General features: G+C 39.6%; 3 protein-coding genes and 1 long non-coding RNA gene across 4 annotated transcripts; 1 reads left to right on the top strand and 3 right to left on the bottom strand.

Annotated features, from left to right (window-relative positions):
• Window positions 1–1,402: 1,402 nt before the first annotated feature.
• On the bottom strand, window positions 1,403–3,751 carry LOC148392102 (uncharacterized). The gene is made up of 3 exons (XR_015860908.1): window positions 3,396–3,751; window positions 3,210–3,318; window positions 1,403–2,499 (listed from the first exon to the last, which is right to left on the bottom strand). It is a non-coding gene; the product is annotated as an uncharacterized LOC148392102 (long non-coding RNA).
• Window positions 1,977–4,823, top strand: dscc1 (DNA replication and sister chromatid cohesion 1). Its single transcript, XM_088387556.1, has 9 exons — window positions 1,977–2,314; window positions 2,400–2,568; window positions 3,021–3,155; window positions 3,242–3,332; window positions 3,418–3,556; window positions 3,662–3,714; window positions 3,787–3,941; window positions 4,009–4,157; window positions 4,304–4,823. The coding sequence occupies exons 1-9, from the start codon at window positions 2,034–2,036 to the stop codon at window positions 4,413–4,415; spliced, it is 1,284 nt and encodes a 427-aa protein (XP_088243682.1). The 5' UTR covers window positions 1,977–2,033; the 3' UTR covers window positions 4,416–4,823.
• LOC148392100 (carboxypeptidase Q-like) lies at window positions 4,721–12,508 on the bottom strand. Its single transcript, XM_088387555.1, has 11 exons — window positions 12,370–12,508; window positions 11,859–11,982; window positions 11,515–11,724; window positions 11,227–11,343; window positions 10,844–11,051; window positions 10,561–10,768; window positions 8,323–8,434; window positions 8,105–8,196; window positions 7,790–7,885; window positions 7,521–7,626; window positions 4,721–6,020 (listed from the first exon to the last, which is right to left on the bottom strand). The coding sequence occupies exons 2-11, from the start codon at window positions 11,980–11,982 to the stop codon at window positions 5,860–5,862; spliced, it is 1,434 nt and encodes a 477-aa protein (XP_088243681.1). The 5' UTR covers window positions 12,370–12,508; the 3' UTR covers window positions 4,721–5,859.
• Window positions 12,509–12,764: 256 nt separating this feature from the next.
• On the bottom strand, window positions 12,765–20,196 carry LOC148392099 (uncharacterized). The gene is made up of 5 exons (XM_088387593.1): window positions 19,900–20,196; window positions 16,071–16,203; window positions 15,195–15,400; window positions 14,860–15,115; window positions 12,765–14,778 (listed from the first exon to the last, which is right to left on the bottom strand). Exons 1-5 carry the CDS (start codon window positions 19,957–19,959, stop codon window positions 14,615–14,617), a joined length of 819 nt encoding a protein of 272 aa, XP_088243719.1. The 5' UTR covers window positions 19,960–20,196; the 3' UTR covers window positions 12,765–14,614.
• Between the last annotated feature and the right edge of the window lie 402 nt (window positions 20,197–20,598).

Here is a 20,598-nt window from a genome sequence, read left to right as displayed (position 1 = left end):
GACCTTTGACCATGATATTTCCCTAATAAAGTGGCCTGTTATTAGGTACACTTGAGAATGGCGGTGTACCTAATGGAGTGTCCCTGTAATTCCCTCGTTAAGTGCACCTGCGTGAAAACTTTTAGCTCCTGTTGAACGTGAAAATGGCTAAATCTTTTCACGCAGGTGCACTTAACGAGGGAATCTTGGAACACATGTTGGAATGCGGCCCCAAGGACTAGAGCTTGACACCTGTGACCTTTGACCATGATATTTCCCTAATAAAGTGGCCTGTTATTAGGTACACTTGAAAATGGCAGTGTACCTAATAGAGTGTCCGTGTGATTCCCTCGTTAAGTGCACCTGCGTGAAAACTTTTAGCTCCTGTTGAACGTGAAAATGGCTAAATCTTTTCACGCAGGTGCACTTAACAAGGGAATCTTGGAAAACATGTTGGAATGCGGCCCCAAGGACTAGAGCTTGACACCTGTGACCTTTGACCATGATATTTCCCTAATAAAGTGGCCTGTTATTAGGTACACTTGAAAATGGCAGTGTACCTAATGGAGTGTCCGTGTGATTCCCTCGTTAAGTGCACCTGCGTGAAAACTTTTAGCTCCTGTTAAACGTGAAAATGACCAAAAACTTTTCACGCAGGTGCACTTAACGAGGGTACCTAATGGAGTGTCCAAGTGACGTCACAGATCAAGAGGTTAAAAAAATAATAATAATAATAAAGAAAGTGTAGCGAATGATTCGGTGAATGATTCTTTTGAACAAATATTTGGAGTGAACCGAGTCTAAAGATTCAAGTCACTTAAGCACTGGAATGCACATCACTAGTACAAAAAACTGCAGACGGCCAAGGGCTGCCAGGTTGAAACAGCTACCTGGTCAGTGACACGGGCTCTTGCTCGGTAAGAATCTGGTTCGATCCCAGGTGTGACAATACATTAAATGTGCTTTTATTGTGCGCTTAAGCCTTTATTTATTTATTCTTTTTTTTTTTTTTTTACCTCGTGTAGTGTACCTATTGAAGTATCCATGAAGTGTACCTAATCACAGGCCACTTCATTAGGGAAAAAGCTTAAGTGAAAGTGAAAAGTGCCACACCTGCCCTCACCCCCACTTTCTGATTGGCTGTTTGAGCTGTGACGTCATTCGGACACTCCATTAGGTACACCACCATTTTCAGGCGTACCTAATAACTTTATGCATTTTTTGTACATGTCAAGAATGTGTATTTGACTACTTGCTCTTCATTTTGGGGGACACCAAGACATATTACACAACGTAAAACACATACATATTGTCATATAAAGCAGTTAACCAAATGTCCGATTTTTATTTTCATGCCCAACAAAATAAAAACAAGGAATAAAACACCAGACAAGTTTTAACAGGTTATAATGTTTATTCAAATAATAATAAAAGTACATTTCAAACCAGCAATCTAATGTGAAATTGCAGTAGATACATATTTAGGTGTATATATGCATACACGTTATTTAAAAACTACTATAAGTGTTATAAAATCAAGATAACCCCATGAGAAGCATAATCTCCGCGTTGTTGCGTAACGGCGCTTCCCTTCATGCAATAAAGCCGTTAGCTTGGAGAAAACGTGCATAAATGAATTGGTATTTCAGTGAGTGGTTCTTTCTTTCCTTGGCAAATCGTAAATCGACATTCTGGCTTACGTCGTTCACGCCAGGAGACGCAACACGTTCGTTGACTGATCCGTTGATGCACGGGAAGGAAGGCTATTCACCCATTGAGGATTCGTTCCCTCACTTATCCGTTCTCGCGATGAACTGGAAATGCAAATCACTCACTCACTGACTCGTTCACTTACGGCGAGGTGGCACCAGCTTCAATGTGCATTACCGACACTTACTGGTTGAAGTCATATGAACTGAAAAAAGAACGAATCACTTTGGGAAGTGATTCGTTCACTAAAAACAATCCGTTCCTTTGAACGAATCGTTCACTCACGAGCCATCACTACCCCATAGTACAACTTCCGTCCCGCGAGATGAAGGCGCGTAACTTTGATGACAAACTATTTTCTTACCATCCATAACAGACATTTAGAAGACGTTATTCTCTTTCGTGTCCAGGTTCAAAATTTATCCTGTATTTATTCAATCTGCGTTGTGTTCAAAATGAGAACTTTGGAGGAGATTCAAGCGACGCTTGAGATCGCCAAGCTAAAAGAAGAAGATCTGCAGAAAACCATTCACTGTTTGTCTCTGGGAGAGAACGTCTCGTCTGCAGACTACTGTCTAATGGAGCTGGACGACACACTGTGCAAACACATAGAAGCGGGTGACAGGTCGGAACAATTTCTGAACTTTATAGTTCCATGTGAGGGTTTTGTAGGTGTCTGTAGACTTGACCTGATGTTGATGCTTTCGCAGCCTGGTGATCAGAGGGGACAAAGATGAGCACGCTGTGCTGTGTACCGGTGACAGGACCTACGATTTGAAGATCGCAGACACGTCCAACCTGTTGCTCTTTCTGCCAGGATGCAAAACACCCGATCAGCTCACCAGCAGCCAGGAGAGCACACATCTCGTTCACGCTCAGGTTGGATAAGTTTGGAAATTCCATAGCCCCTCAAATCATTTGTATCATTTTATTTTAGATGAATATTACTGGTTGATTAACTCAAACTATATTTGCAATGAGGATGTTTCTTGACACCATCATATTCTAAATTTATCTTAAGGGCTATTTAAAAAAATGCTGCAAAATGCACAATTGTGTGCTGTTATTTGTGATTCATAGATGGTTTTGATAATTACGTTGTAATAATGGAAGTAATAAATAAATTAAATTGGATAAGGCACATGCAGGTACTAAAGGCATAGCCCAACACTGATCTGAGTTGCAATTAATAGGTATAAAGTTACAATTTGCTGAATTTAAGCTTAGCTGGGAATTTAAATCTTGCATGGCATTATTATTTAATGCAGTTGAATACTCAATAAATGTAACAAGATCATGCAAATCAGCATCAGTTGTTCAACGCTTTGCAGATCTGGGGCTTTTGCAACAGCTACTGGGAAGTGAGAAGACAGCGTCCTAAACTAAAGAAGCTGCTGAAAGTTTTAAGGGAGAACCCATATGAAGGGCCTGGCCTACCTGGGCAGCAGGAGAACACTGAAAACACGGTAACGTGCTGTTTCTCCTTGAACCAATTCACACTGATGACATCACAGCCTTACCCACGAAGACGAATGTGTATCTTCGTTTGTAGTACACCAAGGATGATCTACTGGAGACAATTCAAGCCAGTGAAGAAGAGCTTATGAACCACTTGAAGACCATCCACGCCTGTCAGATAAATGGTACAATAATAACACACTGTTAAATAGTGTTCAGCAATACTGAGCAATTTTAAAGACATTTACAGTTTAGCGTGAATTTCTTCAGGCTGCTGGCGTGTGCTCGACTCTGACTACGAGATGAAGTTGCTTGGTCATGTGACTCAGCTGGTGGACTCTGAGTCATGGTCTTGCAACAAGGTTCCACTTCAAACCAGTCTGGAGGAGTTAAGCCCACTCGAGCCCAGGTTTGTGTCAGAAACCCAACTTTATCTACAGAGCACTTTAAAAGCAACTATATATAAAGTGCTGTACATTAAGTAAAAAAAAAACTTATTTCATGTCATTCACAGAGAGATGATTGAGCACTGTTTAAACTGCTATGGGACACGCTACGTTGAAAATGGTAAGTAAATATTATCGCACAATCTGTAGGAATTGGAAAATGGATTTTACATATGCACCTACCTTCAAACAGACGATGTGTTTTACGCGCTGGATGAGGCTAAAGTTTGTCGGGGTACTGCGCTCATGTTGCTGAGGAATGCCATCAAGTTCAACCTGAGGGAGTTTCAGGAGGTGTGGCAGCAGAGCGTACCAGATGGCATGAGCACGAGTCTGAGCCAGCTCAAGGTTGGCATCTACATCATCAGCTTTTCATTCTGAATTTGGAATCAATAGTGGAGTTTCACTTTTCTAGAGTGTCGCCCTGGTGGACCGCAGCTCCCGCCCCGAGACCATCTGCCTTCTGCAGGTAGAAGATCTTCCGGAGGACACACTGGAGCGCTTTAATCATCTCTTCACCCTGCGAGAGAAATGGACGGAAGAGGATATTGAGCCGTATATAGCGTGAGTATTCCTTTTTTTTAATTGCAAATTATGTGAGCTTTCAGAATTTGCCAGAATATTTTTTTTTTCTCTAACTAGGTATGAGTCTGCAATTAAAGAAAATTAAGCAAAAATAAATAAATTAGTGTGTGTATTTATTTTTGCAGGGACCTGTGCGGAGAGAAACAGACCACAGGAGCACTATTGACCAAATATGCTCGATCTTCAATGCAAAATGGTGTCAAGATGTTCAACTCTAGAAGGCCTATTGCAACTTGAACAGCATTCTCCTCCCTCCATTACATACATTTAGACATTTAAAATGTTTGATACTTACTTTTGGAGTTTATTCAGTAAACTGTTGTGGATATTTGGGTTCAGTTTTAATTGTTTGTACAAATTAATTCTTATCATATTTTTGTTATTAAGACTTGAGTAACTGCCTCATCTATTTGCCTCAAAATGTAAGAAAGGGCTGTCCACACGGTGGCGACATGTAAAGAGAAATCACCCAAGTGTTGTTGACTACCAGCAGGACCACATGACTAGCCCATAGGCCTTTTCTAAAAATGGCTCACAATCAATGAAGGGATAGTTATTTCCATGTAATGTTGTAGAAGTGACCCTTTAAAAATGTTAACACTTGCAGACATGTGTAATATAATAAAGAGATGCATATCACCATCAGCGGTAGCATATGTAAAGCTACATTGAGCAACTGTTATTCCAGATGTGTTTATCAAACTATTAGTCCTTTCCATTATCAGTATTCAATAACCAAGAAGCAGCTTTCACAAAGGTCAATGACCCCTGGTGCCCAATACTTGTATAGGGAATAGCACATATCACCTTAACATGCAAGATCTCTTAATAATAATCGTAACATAAACAAATGGCAACAATTAAAAACAAAAGAGCTAATGTTAAAAAAAGAGAAATAATTGTACCAGATGTAGTAAGTCAAATCCATGATGGTGACGTCTGTTGTTTTTGTGTGCATGTGGCTTCCTGCAGCTCGTCAGCGCAGATGTGTGACTCATTGTGCTGAAACATCCAATCTGTTTCACAACTCACGTAATCGTGTGTGTGCATGTGTGTGAATCAGCCCATGAATTCAGAAGGTACTGACAAAAGGTGACTTAAGGCCTGTTACAAGTTACAACAACTTCCAGTGCACACTCATAGTTTCCAAAGGACTTGTGTCTATGCCGGCTGACATCACTGATGGGAATAATGAATTTGAAATACATTGGCCAATTGTATTTCTTGCTGTGGCAACCAAAAATGTAATTAATTGCAAATTCTTGGCAAAAATTTTTGTTCTGCTGTTCTATTCTTTATCTTGCATTTTAACCATGTCATCGCAGCTAATTTCACTTACTAGTGCTTTTGTCACACATCATGAAAACACTTAAATATGGTAATGAATGGTCATTCAAAGAAATGGCCTTTTATCCATGATAATATAGCAATAAAAGTATTCTTTGTAAAATCTTACAGAACGCAAAACTGGTGATGAAATAAAAGTTGTACTTTGTACACATACAGAAATAGTATAAAATCCATGGAAAAATAAAAATGTTTGGTTAAAATAATTTTCCCTAATCCTTGTCACGTTTAAGTGAAAGATTATTTCTCGCTAAGGCTTTACTCTGCTGCGATATCACCAGTGTAAACACTTCTGACGCAGCTTCTGAGAATCCTTGTCTCGTCCTCCCAACAACTATCGAGGCAGCATGTCCTCGAGGTCTGCGACCACGTACGCCACCACGGCCCACAAAGCCGAGCAGAGGTTCATGTCTCCAGGGTTCTGAACTGTCATGGTATCAGCTTCTGTGTGGTGGAACCAAAAATATCGACTGTCGGCTACATGAAGGCTGGCACCTGGATGAAGGCCAACAATAGGAGTTAGTAGTGGCAGAAATAGAAAAATGAAAAAATGTAATGTCACATTTACGTATCTGTATTATACTGAAACTACCGTGTCATCAAAAACTATTTGCCTCTTCTCTAATTCTTACATTTTTGGACTTTTCTGTCTTTAAAATTGAAGATATTAAAATATGTAAATATCACACAAACTACACCATGAAACATAAAATCCCATTTGTTGACTATTTATTTTAGAGAGAAAAAAAAAGTTAAAATCCACATGGTCCTTTTTAAGGTCATGTCAGAGCATTTCAATCAGATTCAAGTTTGGACTTTGACACGGTCCAATATCTTCATCTTGTTTGACTTGCTAGTATGTTTTGGATCGTTGTCCAATTGCAGAACGCAAGTGTATTTCAACTTGAGGTCACAAACTCATAGCCAGACATTTGAACTGATGCAAGGAAGGCCTGCGGTTCTTTAGGTGTGTCCTGGGTTCTTTTGTTACCTCCTGGATGGGTCGTTGCTGTGTTCTTGGAATCATTTCTGTAGTTCTTTTGATCCACTTAAATTTGTCAGACAGGGTTTATTTAAGAAATTTCAGATCTGGGGGTAATCATTCTTGAGTGTGATCTATGAAGATTACCTCCACTTTACCAAAAATGTGTGCACTGTGCCACAGTACTTTTTCTTTTCCAACACAGCCATGAAACTTAGATTTTTTTCCCCTTGATAGATAAAATCACCATTTAAAAACTACATTTTATGTTTACTCACATTATTTTTTGCTTATATGTATTATCTCAAACACTTAAGTGGGAAAACTATACAGACAAAAAAGGAATTGGAGAAGAGGCAAATTACAAGTACAGAATCAAATTGCCACATGATATAAAAGTTTCATTCTACATGATGAAATGAGGGGAAAAGTAAGGGCTCTGTACAAATAGTGTTGAAACGTTTGTACTCTTGCGTCCATATTTCTGCAGCGGGACCCTCAACCTTTCCCCAAGATACACTGACTGGCATTAGAGAGAACTGATGACTGAACTATTGAACTAGATTATGTTGAAAATTCTTGATAAAAACCCTCTTTTATAATTCGTCCATCCGTCCATCATTCTACTGTCTATTTTGTTTTGGTTTGCAGGAAAATGTTTTGAGTATTGTAATATGGGTTTTACTTTTTGATTTGAACTACTAAAGTCAATTTAGTTTTCCCAAAATATTCAAATTTATTTATATGCACTCTGCACCTCTGTTTATGGATCATCTAAAATTTGAGACCAAAAAAAAAAAAAAATCATTCCCACCTCAGAATATCGATGTACTGCATAGTTTTTCTTTCAGATCAATTTTAAACCAGACGTCATTTGGCAAGAGGTTGAGGAAGTGAATCCCTGTGTGCAGCATTTTTTAAAAGTAATAGCATATTCTGTCACACCACAGAAACTAGTATAACTACTTCTCATTTCCCGATCTGGTGAGTAACATCCTACTGATTAATCTGACCTGGTACTCCAGCCTGCATCCAAGGCGAGATGTCCGTACCCTCTCCATGTGTCTCCAGTTTGGTTGTATTGAGAGGAGCTAACAGTTTGACCACCTCCTCCATCACCTGTTGGTACACACATAAACATGGCCTCCTCATCTCGTCCCACCACAAAATCCAACCGCCAGAGAGACATCAAGATTTATGTTTTCATCATCTCTTATTTTCTAGAATGAACACAATTGCAGTATACCTAAAAACATTTTGGATTGTGATTTAAAGATCTTACCTTTTGTGCTTCACCACTGCCTGTAAATTGCAGGGCCACCGGGCTGAATGTCCCCATGTCAGACTCCATGACCAGATCAAAGTTGGACAGATTCACCTGGATGGAAGAGGACATGTAGCGTATGGTTGAGTCTTAAATTAGCTCAATAAAAATTGGGAAACACTCCTCTAATTACTAATCGAGGCAGTGTGAATACTGAATTTGTTACATGAATGAAGCCAATGTGAACCACGTCTACAGATGCTTTACTGATTTCTATTGCTCTGCGTTTTTTCATTCTGTTGTGTCATCATTTTTTTTTTTTTTTATTCAGACCTTATGAAGATTGTAATACTGCTGCGCTCCAACTCCTCCCTGCTCTTCACCCGTCCACAGTACTGTACGCATTGTCCTCCTCGGACGTAAACCTGCAAATAGGTGTGGGAACACGTTAACAATAACATGAATGTGTACCACTTCACAGTACAAGTATCCTTGTAAGAATTATAAGTCATTATTTACTGGGCTTTGTGTAATTGTTTGGCTTGCCCCACCTAGCTGTTTTATGAGTGACAGGACTTCCCAGGAAATCATGGCTCCGCCCCCATCATCCATAGCACCCTGGCCAACATCCCAACTGTCAAGATGACCACTCAATAGGACAACCTAAAGCATAGATGTGAAAAACAAATTACTAAATGCGTCCTGTTGGAAAGAAAACAGACAAACACAGTTTCCAGTAATGTTATGTTACGTCGAATTCCTGTCAGCGGGAAGTGCAGGGCAAACACAAGTGTGGACTATGATCCTGAAACATTGCACCACTGTGAAAAATCAACAGAAATAAGAACAAAGACCTTGCTTCATAATCCAAAACCAAACAAACAAAATATTGAATCTCAGAGGTCAAATAAAAATATTGTCTTGTTCCTATAAAAAATAATAGAAATTCATATCATTCCTTCCAGGGTTAATCTGTCATCCTAAAACTTTTATCATCCACACAGAATCATTTCTATGTCATTCCTTTATTTACAACCAGACTTTAATGAGTCACACCTCTTTACTGGTAGCACACGAATTTCTAGATAACGAACAATGGGTGTGTCTAGATGCCAGAATGTGAATAGATAAAATTTCCACAAGCCAAGCATGTCATTTTTAATCATTTAAAAAAAGGCAGACACATGTTAACATGACGTTTTAAATCGTAAACAAGCTGCATATTTATATGTAATGTAAAAGATTGACAGACGGTTGTAGGAATTACGTGTAGGGCAAAGTATAAAAGGTGAAAAGAAAACGTTAATTCATACTTGTTAGATAATTGACTAAATCCCATGCTGAGTCACTAAACCTCAAACCACAAACATGTTCTTTGCTGAAACTGCGAAAGGGAAAATCCACAGGCTAGAGATGATTCAAGTACTGTCATGTGTTTCGTTTCCCTTTTCTGTATTTTCCCTGCGCAAAACATTTTGGTCTCTATCATGTATGACGTGCAATGTTTATTTTTAACCGTAAATTGGGCAGGCCCCACATTTACTGTCTTTTTACTGTAAATGATTAAAAGCTGCTACACAATAAATGCACAATCACAAAATACTCACTAGACTCTTAACTAAAAATGCATGCGAAATGAAAACAAGTTTGTAAAAATAGTTTCAAAAGGTCTACTTTTGCAAAAATAACAGTACTTGGGTAGAAGCAAGTTATCTGTTCATCAAATTCGACCCGTTTTTCTCGGTACGCAGGTATGTGTAATCTCAAAGGATTTGGACATGCGTGTTGGCTCAGGTCGTGGTATGTGATATATGATAAAATTATGATAAAGCAAGACCACATTTTATACCTGAGGAAGATCACTTTACCTAAGACTGTATTTTTTTTCTTCAGAATTAAATTGCTGGCAGATTCATTCATATGGAAAATGAAATCTATTTTTAATAGTCAGCAGATTGGTTAGGTGGATAAAAAAAAAAGAGATGCGACATCATCACCAGACTTCCTGTTCTTTAGAAATGAGAAGAAACTGCAAATAATTATGATAAACACAGCAATGGTAGCTTTGTGTATCATTTCATGCAGTCAGAACTGGAATGTTGTGCTAAATAAAACATAAAGTGATGAAGAAACTTAAAAGCTTTAGACTATCCCACATTCCATCACTTCAGCAAATCCAGTCCAAATCTTCTCTCTGTAGTTTTTGCTTAATTCTACTAAAAAAAAGGCATGAAAGACAAACACCTCGTTGAGGCAGGTAATAAGGAACACGTGTGGTTCTTTCTCACAGTGCTGTGATTCTAAAGACATCAACAAACCACAATTCCAGTGAAATTGGAACACTGTGTTGAATGTAAATTAAAACAGAATGAAATAATTATTTTCAATCTATATTCAAATGTTAGGTTCATGTCAGCAAATTCTGAAGAGACGAGTTGTGCTAACTGACCAGTTTGTGTGTATAGTGGATTGAGTTGATTATAGGTCGAAAAGGATTTGCAAATCATTGTATTCTGATTTTATTTATGTTTTACACAACATTCCAACTTTATTGGAATTGGGGTTTGTATTTCATGCACGTACCTAATTTCATCTAACTTTGGTTCTTATTAGCTGCGGGGATAAACAACAAAGGACATATGAGCTGATAATTGCTCACACGAGACCACTAAGTGGAGAAAATGAATTATTCAGGTGACATATTAATTTGAATTGATTTAACATTTAGAAAACAAGAATACATTTGCATACATTTAAATAAACATGGCAGACAGAAAGATGCAAAGTACCTGCTCGGGGTGTTGCCAGCCTTTTATCTCAGCCACCGTGTTAAAGGAGTCGGCATCTGGGAGCGTCTTGGCGGCCATGGTGAGTCGAACGGTGATCCGCTGTCCCCTCTGCGCTATACGTGACATGAGCTCAGCATCCTCCATGGTGATGCATGCCGTAGGGATGCGCTTCACACCATCCTGGTAGTCTTGCCAACCTGTGTGAGGGCTAAAGAGGTAGCGGCAAAGATGGATTCAGATTTTTGTTTGATAGGAGTGAAATAGTCTACAGGTAAATGAGCACCTATTAATCGAGAAAGGAGTGATGGATCGAATAAGTGTGGCCACGGCTCCAAATTTCGACGCCTCCGAGGCGCCGTATTCGCGGTATGCCACTGTTGTGCCGTAGCTGACAAATGGCTGGTTGAAGACCACAATCCTCCCTACGGCCTCGCTGGCTCTGCGCTTCAGTTCCTCAAAAGATTCAACAACCAACACCTCGGCCTCAATGCCTTCAGACAAGCAGCAAAAAGAAGGAAAAATAATGCTGTGTTTTATATAAAACTGGCTAAAAACAGTAAGGCTGCTGGTTTATTAAATTGCTACTTCTGCAATGATTTAGAGCAGAGACCACTTTTAGAGGAAATACAGAAATCAAAATCACTTTCAAAATGAAATGTGGCTGACCTTCAGGTGGTGTCCCCACACTGCTCCCCAAACCTAGGAGAGCCAGATTCTTGACCCTTGGCAAGGTCATCACTGCACTCTCCTTTCCTCTAACCCAGTGTTGGATTTTTACTGGTTCTGGTGATACCCAAAGACAGACACAAAAAATTATTCCTTACCAGAGAACGAGATATGAGATGATGATAGAGGAAAGAAATCTCTGTCCAACATAACAAGTTGCACCTCTCACAAAGCAAAAAACTGTATGATGTGATTTTCTTACATTTGCATTAACACAGGATGACTTACCCAGATGAACGTCCAAACCATCCTGCATCATAGCTTTGTACATATATTTGATAGCCATCTCCAGGTTGAGCGAACCACTGACACGGTTCCCGATGGTGTCGGTAAAGTCGGCGAGGCGTCCGTAAGAGCGATTCTTCGCGGCTCCGAACACAGCCAGGTCGATGATCTGTTTGGCCACATCTGCGTAGCCTGCAACCTCCGCTGCCACGTCTAAAACACAGAACAATTGCAGCTTTAAACCATCGGTTGTGATTTCCTAAAGACATCTGGGGACTGTATTAAATTATGGGGGAAACGGCATGACCTCAAGAAAAAGATAACATTTAAAAGAGAGTGTGTGGTACCTTTCTGAACAGTTCTGTTGAATTCATATCTAACCATTGTTTGGCTTTGGGGTCGCCCAACCAGGGATTTCAGCATGAAAATAAGGATGAAGAAGCAGGGAGACAGTTTACCAACCCTTGCCATCTGAGGAAAGACAGTTTGCCACAGTTAACACTATATTAGCAATAAAAATAAAATAAATGCACTGATCAGTTCAAAATAAATGTAAGGGGGAAAAAACTAACTCGTTCTTACTTCCCTTGATAGTAAGATATTAAGAGGAAGTTGACAAGGTTACTGTTTCACTTTCACTGAGAAGATAAAACGAAAGCTATAACGATGAAATCAAACTTGATGTTAATCAAAACAAATACTCTAAAGATGAATTGGTAACGCTTTTGTACAGGTCTACGAGATTAAACAAATGAATGGAGGAGCTCAGGGTAAGGGTAACAAATCAGTGTTGTGAAAGATTACAGATTGAAAATTGCGATTATGTTTGATTTGAAAACGAAGTGAAAGAACACAAACCCTGCAGGCCAGGGTAGGAGTCCTGTCGCTTAGGTTTTAGGACTGTCTCCGTCTTCAGAGTAACCAAAAATGTCAATACAGATGTAAACAACTTGAGGAAGTATTCTCATGATTCGGACGGCCTCACCGTTGCTGACTTCCTCTCTGGATACTTTCAGAATAAAAGCTTATTTTATCAACCTTTCGCAGTAAAAGCTAAAGCAAACGAATGAAAAATAGTTCTAGTTCAGACAAATATAGTACAGAAAAAAATAATAAGAAAGGCAGTAATAGTATAACAAAGAAGATATGTAGAGAAAAAAAAGGGTTCTGGCGTGTTCCTATATTTGTTTCATTCTTTTTTTTTCTTTTGAGAAAACTGTTTGCTTTCAAATAAAAAAAAAAGACGTGTAAAATACGTTATCAGCTTTTATTGAATGTATTCAAGACAATTGCATACATCCGGTTTGCTAACAATGAAGTGAACCAGAATATAATAAAACATACATTTGAAATAATCTGATCCATGAGAATAAAGACAAAGTATTGTACATTTTACATATTGAAATTGATTATAGTCTAAATTAATATAAATTAATACATGTCATAGTATCATCACTACATAGTAGACACTGAAATGAAAGTTGCAGACGCGAAACTGTTTCGGTCCACACAGCACATTTCCATTTTAAGTTTAGTGTTTACCCTCGGTTTAAAGAAAAGTACAACAGTCAATGTGGTTCTTTAAAGCTAAATCTACATGTCCATTTCTTTGAAGAACTGCTGATTCCGCACCATCTGGCATTTTTAAGATCTTGATGAGAACAGTAAGTCAGAGAGAATGAATCATCATAACATTGTGTTTATTCCAACCATGTCAGTCGTTCAACAGAAATCTGCAGGAAATTTGAGAAATGCATGGGAGCCTAGTTCTCTGTAAAAGGGCAACAGAAATTTCATAAACATGTTTTATTCACCAACAAAAGAGGGTACTGCATATTGTTGAAATGAAATGAGTTTTAAATCTGAGCAAAATTGCAGCAAAAGGTTTGGTAAAAATATGGCCTTATTTTGAGATTATTTTTAGAGGTCCAAATATGAGGCAACTTTTCAAAACATAGAAAGTCTAACAAAAAAAACCCCTGCTCTAAAATAACTTTCCCTCAGTCCACAAATCAAACAAAAAAAAATGCTTTCACATACAATTAGCACCAGGCAAAATGCTAAAACATGTATAGCTAAAACAGAAGATCTACAGAGTACTGCATTACACTGAAAAACCCAAGTGGTCATTTTAGTATCCCGTTTTACTGAAAAACCTTATTGTGCAGAAAGGCTCTCAATGCTGTCACCAGTCAAACCTATTATTATAGCTGCATGCGGTTGGCAGTTGCAATGGAATGTGGTTTGGCTTTGCTTGCTGCACTCAGTCATCACAGAAAATAGCCCTGTAAATATTAAGAATGTTCAATGCAAGGTTGACATAGCGTGTGTGCAAAAGCATCGGGAATACAATGTATGGACTGCAAATGTTTTCTTTAAAATGGCTTTTGGGTCAAAAATTTCAAAACTATAAAATACATAAACAAGCTGCAATTTCCAAAGACAACGAAGAGAACATGATATTGATTGATGACAAGATAAGATTTGAGGAAGAAAAAAAATATGTACCTACAGAGGAACCCAATCTCACGTACCAAAACTGGACAGAATATGGAATAACATATTCGCTAGTCACAACAACAAAAACATTCGTACAATTAACAACAACAAAAAGCACTAAATGAAATGTAACAACATATGAAATCTGACCTCGACCAAAACAAGGATTAACATTGGGATCTTTGGAATACAAGTACCATTTTATGACATCATTCAAAACACAATGAGGATGTCTGTTTTTTTTTTGTTTTGGTCAACTTCCTCATGACTAGCTGACACCATTGCGAGTCCATCTTAGAGAGGCAGTATGGGTTTAAGGCACAGTGTTGAATAAACTTTCCTTGACTCGAATGGCTGTGATCCTGTGATACTCTCGAGACATTTCCACTCCTTTCCCAGATTGGAATGATATGAATGCATTTGAATTCTTCCATTCGGTGTGAGAACTGTGCAGACTAAAGACAGAGCTGTGAAAAGCTAGCAGACGGGCGAGATGAGCAGGAGTTTGCTGCTGTTGAAGATTTGAAAATAAAAGCTGATATTGAGCCGCTCTCAGTCCAAACTGGCAAGTGATGATATCTATTCACAGTCTGTATTGGTGAGTTCAGGCGTAAAACTCCTTGGTTGGTGCTTTATGGTAAGCTGATGTGGAAAGTTTGGTGTCGCCCAGGTCGTAGCTCCCTTCGTCCTTCTTCTTCATGCGGTAGGCCAGGAGGACAAGGAGGAAGATGGCACAGAGCAAGCCGACCACCACGCATGCTATCACCGCTGGAAGGGCAGAAGGGAACCATGATTTAAATCATGTATATTCTACATGTTCCCTTGGGAGTAATGTAAATGCGCACTTACCTGCCAGCACCTCCGTTCGATCCCACATGCTCTCGGATGTCACGTCATCGGGAGAGTCAAACACTCTGCTGCCCCGACTGACAAGAATTTCATTCGTCTGGACTCCGCTGGTGTCTTCATCGCCACTATTTTTGGTGGCGGAGGAGTCGTCCCATCTATCCAGGCTGTTGTCTTCGTCGGCTTCTTTGCTGTCCTTGGTGGAGCTGGGAGTGGAAGCTTGTGTGAACCAGTCAGCTGTTGGGCCATTACCTGGCACCTAAAACACACAAGCAGATGATGGGTGATGTGATAATGCGAATGCCATACTGGGCCCAGCATAAATATTAGATGTTTACCTCTTCCTTCATGTCCACACCGATTGCTGTCGTCTCACTGTCCATCGTCTTGTTTGGTGGATCGTGGCGGTCTGCTTCTTTGGTCGGTTGACTGTGACCAGAGTCTGCTGTCGACAGCGTTGGAATCATTTCTTCGCTCTTGTTTGAGTCGACAAACGTGGTGAGGATCTCTTTCTCCTCTCTTTCTAATTGGTGACTGATTGGATCTTGAAAAAAAAAAAATGGAGGGCACAGACATTGTTGATTAGTACCAACTAGTTTCACAATGGCGAGAGAACATTTTGGCATTCGAATGTTTTCTGTGTTTATAAGGTGGTTGCTTCGATACCTGAGGTTTGAACGCCCTCATTTTACAAAACCACAATTGTTCCACGTGATCACACAATTTCCTTGAGCACATTCTCTCTTGGGAGAGGGCATAAAGATGAATCATTAGGAATACAAGGTGAAAAGTATTTTGCATCTGCTGTCTTCTAATAAAAACTTCACCTCCTCCACATGATCGAGTTTGGACATCTGGAACACCCACCATACCAACCAACATGTGTAAACAAGTCAAATTAATAAGAACAGCAAATGGAATGACTGGTTTAGGGTATGAAAGGACACGCCTGACAACGGGCAAGAGATCATTCATACACACAAACACACCCATTTGATGATGAACCCTTGAAACCCATTATCCAGTTTTTCCTGAACAAATAAAAGAACCCTACAGATGCCATTGACTCAAGCTTTCTCCCAAATATTTGTTTCAAATTGTCAAATGTTTTTGTTTCTTCTTTGTTACCGATAAGATTCACTGTATCATTTTATCCACATTGTATCCAAGTACACCAAACACGAGGAGCAAGAGCAAATGCCAAGTCTCCTTACCATAGTCTCCAGATCCGGATCCTGAGCCCATGTCGTCGCCATCTTCATCATCTATCGGCAGCTCACCTGATGTTTGACCTTCTATGTAAAGGTCATCTCCCATGAATGGGTGGGACTGTGAAGAGACCAGCATCTGAGAGGAAAACAAAATCATGTTATCAGAGTGTCATTGCTGATTTCATGAGAACTACTAACCACATGAATAACAAAGAAGAGGGGGAAAAAACACTCACAGAAAGTCATTGACCACCGGTACTTGACCTTTGGTTTATGAGAATGTGTCAATAAAGTGATATCATACTGAGGCATGTGAAGGGAGGTCATAGTTTGTTTGAAGTACTGCACAAAGTTTCAATTGACACGCTGCTCCAGTGACTTGCAACAGTACTGATATATCTAAATTTGTTGCCAACTAAAGCATCACAGGAAGAAGTCAAGGAGATACATTACACGTCTACCTGCAAAAATGCTACATTTAGCTAGCTTGTTGCTGGCAGAATTACCTTTGCAGAATGCAGCGTGATAATAAGCCTGAAATTCTGTAATATGCACAACCACACACACAACCACACACAGATGAATGTGGCCCATTGAGACGTGAAGTATGCATGTCTGGTATGCATGCTATGCTTCCACTAACACAGGTGCGAACATGGACGGATCCCGGCAAAAGGAAGAGAAGGATAATTCTGATGAAACAGGTGCTGAAAACAAATGAAACAACACGGCCATAAACGTTGCTCTGATTCAGAGCGCAGCGATTTATCATTACCAAGCAGATGCGTATCGTCATATGTGATAAATCACACTTAAGACCCTGGGTTTATTAAAAAAAGAAAAAACGTTAACGCCGAATGAAACAATGGAAGAGGAATTTGTGAAACGAGGAAATAAATACAATCCGTGACAAAGACTAAATAGATTTTTAAATATTTCCCAACACAAAAGTTGAGAAGCGAAGCATGTGCCAAATTTAAAGCAGAACCCTCAGATATGATCATTGACTTTTTTACCGATTGTGTGAATTTGATCTGTGATTAATTGTTAGTTGAAAACATTTGTCAACTAGCAAACTCTGATCCATCAATTGTCTACACCGATCATCCTGACTCAGGGTCCAGGGGTCACGTGGAAACGGAGCTGAGCTGAAAGTCGGCTTCCACATGGGGAACGTCAACATCAACAGATGCATCATAAAACATTTTTGCCAAAATTTATCTTTGCAATGCCCCATGGAAGAAAATTAAGGAAAAATGGGGATCACCACTAAATTTAGTAAAAAAATGATGATTAGTATTACCACACGATCCGCTATCTTAACTATAATTCTAAATATGTATGTCGTACAAAACTGAGGTGACATTTGAGAAATCTTTTCTTCTTAAAGTCTTGAGCAAACTGGGTGGCTTGAAAACATGTTGAACCCAAAAGCAAATATTTTTTGCTCTATTGTGGCCATTTTTTTTTTTTAATCCAAAGCAGCTCACACCAGTGTCTATTTAGCAGACAGACTCTCTGGTTTGAAGGGAACAGTTAAACCGTGGTGAAAGAAAGCATGATTCCCTTTTATGGCCATAGAAGCTCACCTTACTGTGACCTCAGGTGCTTTCATCTGCTCAACAGCAAAAAGCTGTCTCCCATCTTTGAAAATATCACACACTATACATAAATATCACATCAACTAGATGGAGACGGGACGCCAACGTAGACCCACTGCGAGGTGGTGGGCGACAAGCCAACAGAAGAAAACCACCAACAAAATAAAATACAATTCACTATCACGCTCCCGTGCCAAAGAGTCGCTGTAATGCCTGTTTACATGAAAATCAGACATCTGGAAAACATACATGGCGTCTCTCTCCGTCTCACACACACACACCCACAGACCATACAGTATCTATACCCATCTGGTAGCCCGGTGCTCTGTCATGATGAGACTTTGCCGCAAATAGCCCTGTCACAGCAGTAAAACTGTGTGCAGCCATGTCTGATTGGCTCATGGAAATGCATTGGTATCACTTGTGAGATTTTTTTTTTCATCACTTGGGCTTATAGTTATTACAGGAAACTATTTCTCACATGGTTCGCAGTCAATAATAATGATGGTAGCATGGTTGTGTAACCACCTTGAGCACACAGCAGGGTAGCAGCACCAAACGCTGCGTAATGTACATTATAGTCGGTCTAGTCTGAGTGAAAATAAAAAAAATCAAGTAGAAAATCCGCTTTGATTTATGGTCTTTTACATCTCCTTTTTGCTGTTGTAGGGAAATACCATAATGCCAGAGCAGTGTGAAAATTGACACCGAACATTACACACTCACTTCCCTGCTGTGCTGAACGCAATCTTCACTGTCCAGTGACTTCACACGTCTAATTATCTGAATGCGGAATTCTGTGTCAGCTTTGTGAAAGCGCACACAGTCATGTGAATGGCACAGGCAGACAAATCTGGGTTTTCTCCTTATGATTTAGATGGGTGAAGATTTTGCAACATTACATGATGCATGAAAAATAAATACCCACCCTGTTGAATATGTTTGGTTGCAGACAAATTTGAACAACCCAAATAAACAAAATTTCACCGGTAAATATATAGCTACAAATGATTTTAATCACATGCTTGAAGTCAACTGGGACAAACTCTAGTGATAAGAATAAGCGGATTGGAAAATGGATGCATGAGTAAACCACTAGGTCACCTCTATGTTTTGTTTTGATGGGCAAAGATAAACTTGCCTTGATTTGAACAACAAAACTAGAAACTGCAAGGCACAGTGCAACACTAATGTGTGATTAAGCAATGAAAGCAGGTGTCCTAGAAAGTTGACCAAATTCTGTACGTCCCACACGACTCCTATCTTGCCTGGACTAGCCCAGTGGGACTCACGGTGAGTCATCCATCCAGAAAATGACACACACACAAAAAAAGCTCACATCCTGTCCCGAGCAGGCGTTCATCATTCCCGAGCACAGCATTGCTGGTTGGTTAACTAACTAGCAATTCTACAATTCTTCAATATAATGCCCAACAATTTTAAGGCTTGGGTCACCTGGAAGTGAGGCGATGCAAAGCTCCGCCGCAAGATTGTTTCTCAAAGATCAGATTTATTTCCAAGACTGCGCTTTCACGTTAAAACCTGCAGGGCCTTTTATGTACTGTATATGGGGAAGCTTCATAAACGCTCTCTGGAGCTCCAGTCTCAGGTTTCAACTGGCTTGCTTTCACAATACACAGTCCAGGATTCATAAATACCACACTTATTTAAAAAGGTAACTTGGTTCCACTGTACTTTAACTGACTTCTATAAACAGGATCTTTTGGTTCCTGTTGAAAAAAAAAAACAGGGTAGTTTCCAGGTGTTTTCCAGCTTTGCCACACACACAAGGAGAGGGGAAACAGGTTGGTTTTTTTGTTGGCGAGGAAGGACAAAATGGCCTTAGGGGTGTGGACTAAACTTGATTAAATTTAAAGCTTAATCCAACATGTGTGAGTGAGAAAATAATGGTCACACTTTGTGGGGGAGGAGGAAAGAGTCAAAAGTCGAAAAAAGATGTGAACTTGACACCATCTCGCCAGCTACACATGGACTGAGGCTATGGCTGAATATTACTTGGCTAAATAGCCAAATAGCATATCTCTTATTTAAATGTTTACTTGAAATGGCGGGTCTGTGTTTTTCGTTGTAAATGTGAATGTTTGCATAGAAAGTAAACTCGTAAATTCTGATCATGGATAAATCGATAGATGTATAGATGGATAGATAAACTAAAATATAGATAGATAGATAAAACTTTACATTCGATGTCAAGTAAAAGCCGTACTTACTTTTTCACTTATGAATCCAGGGGCTAGCCCGACGAGGAACAACAACCACAGAGTCCTCATCTCAATTTTCAGCGAGACGGTGGCAACTGAGAAAAAAAAAGCTATAAAAGTTCCTCAATGGAAATGTATGTGATTAAATCAAAGTTAAATCCTTTAAAGTTTATCGTAGTCGCGTTTCGGTCGGTATTTTTTCTTTTTTTAAATCTCTGCTTTGCGGCGTGCAGCAGCTGGACGAGTCGAAGTGTGGAGTCGCTCGCTGAGTCTGGAAAAGTTGTTTGGTCTGGCGAGGGATCGTGACGCTACTGTGATGTCACGACGCCATTGCGTCACCTTAAGCGGACGTGAGGGGCGTGTCCGACTACGTAGGGGGTGATTTACAACGAAGCATGACTAACAAATTCGAGTTATAACTGACAGTGAATAAAATAGAATACTTAAGATTTCTTTTTATAGAAGCTTTAGATCAATGCAGGCGACACAATGGCCTCCGCCTCAAAGTTCAGAGGTTACGGGTTTGATTCCACCTTTGGCCCTCCCTGTGTGGAGTTTGCATGGTACCTGCGTGGGTGTTCCCTGGGAACTCCTATTTCCTCCCACATCCTGAAAACATGCTTCGATAGTTGCTTTGTGTATTAAATGTACAGTAATCATAGCTATTGACGATCCATTTTTATAAATAATTCATTTTATTACCCATAA

The sequence above is a fragment of the Syngnathus floridae genome, chromosome 10, assembly GCF_059516105.1.
Source record: "Syngnathus floridae isolate MCC-2025c chromosome 10, RoL_Sflo_1.0, whole genome shotgun sequence".
Lineage (NCBI taxonomy): Eukaryota > Metazoa > Chordata > Actinopteri > Syngnathiformes > Syngnathidae > Syngnathus > Syngnathus floridae.
This window is presented reverse-complemented; position numbering and strand designations above follow the sequence as displayed.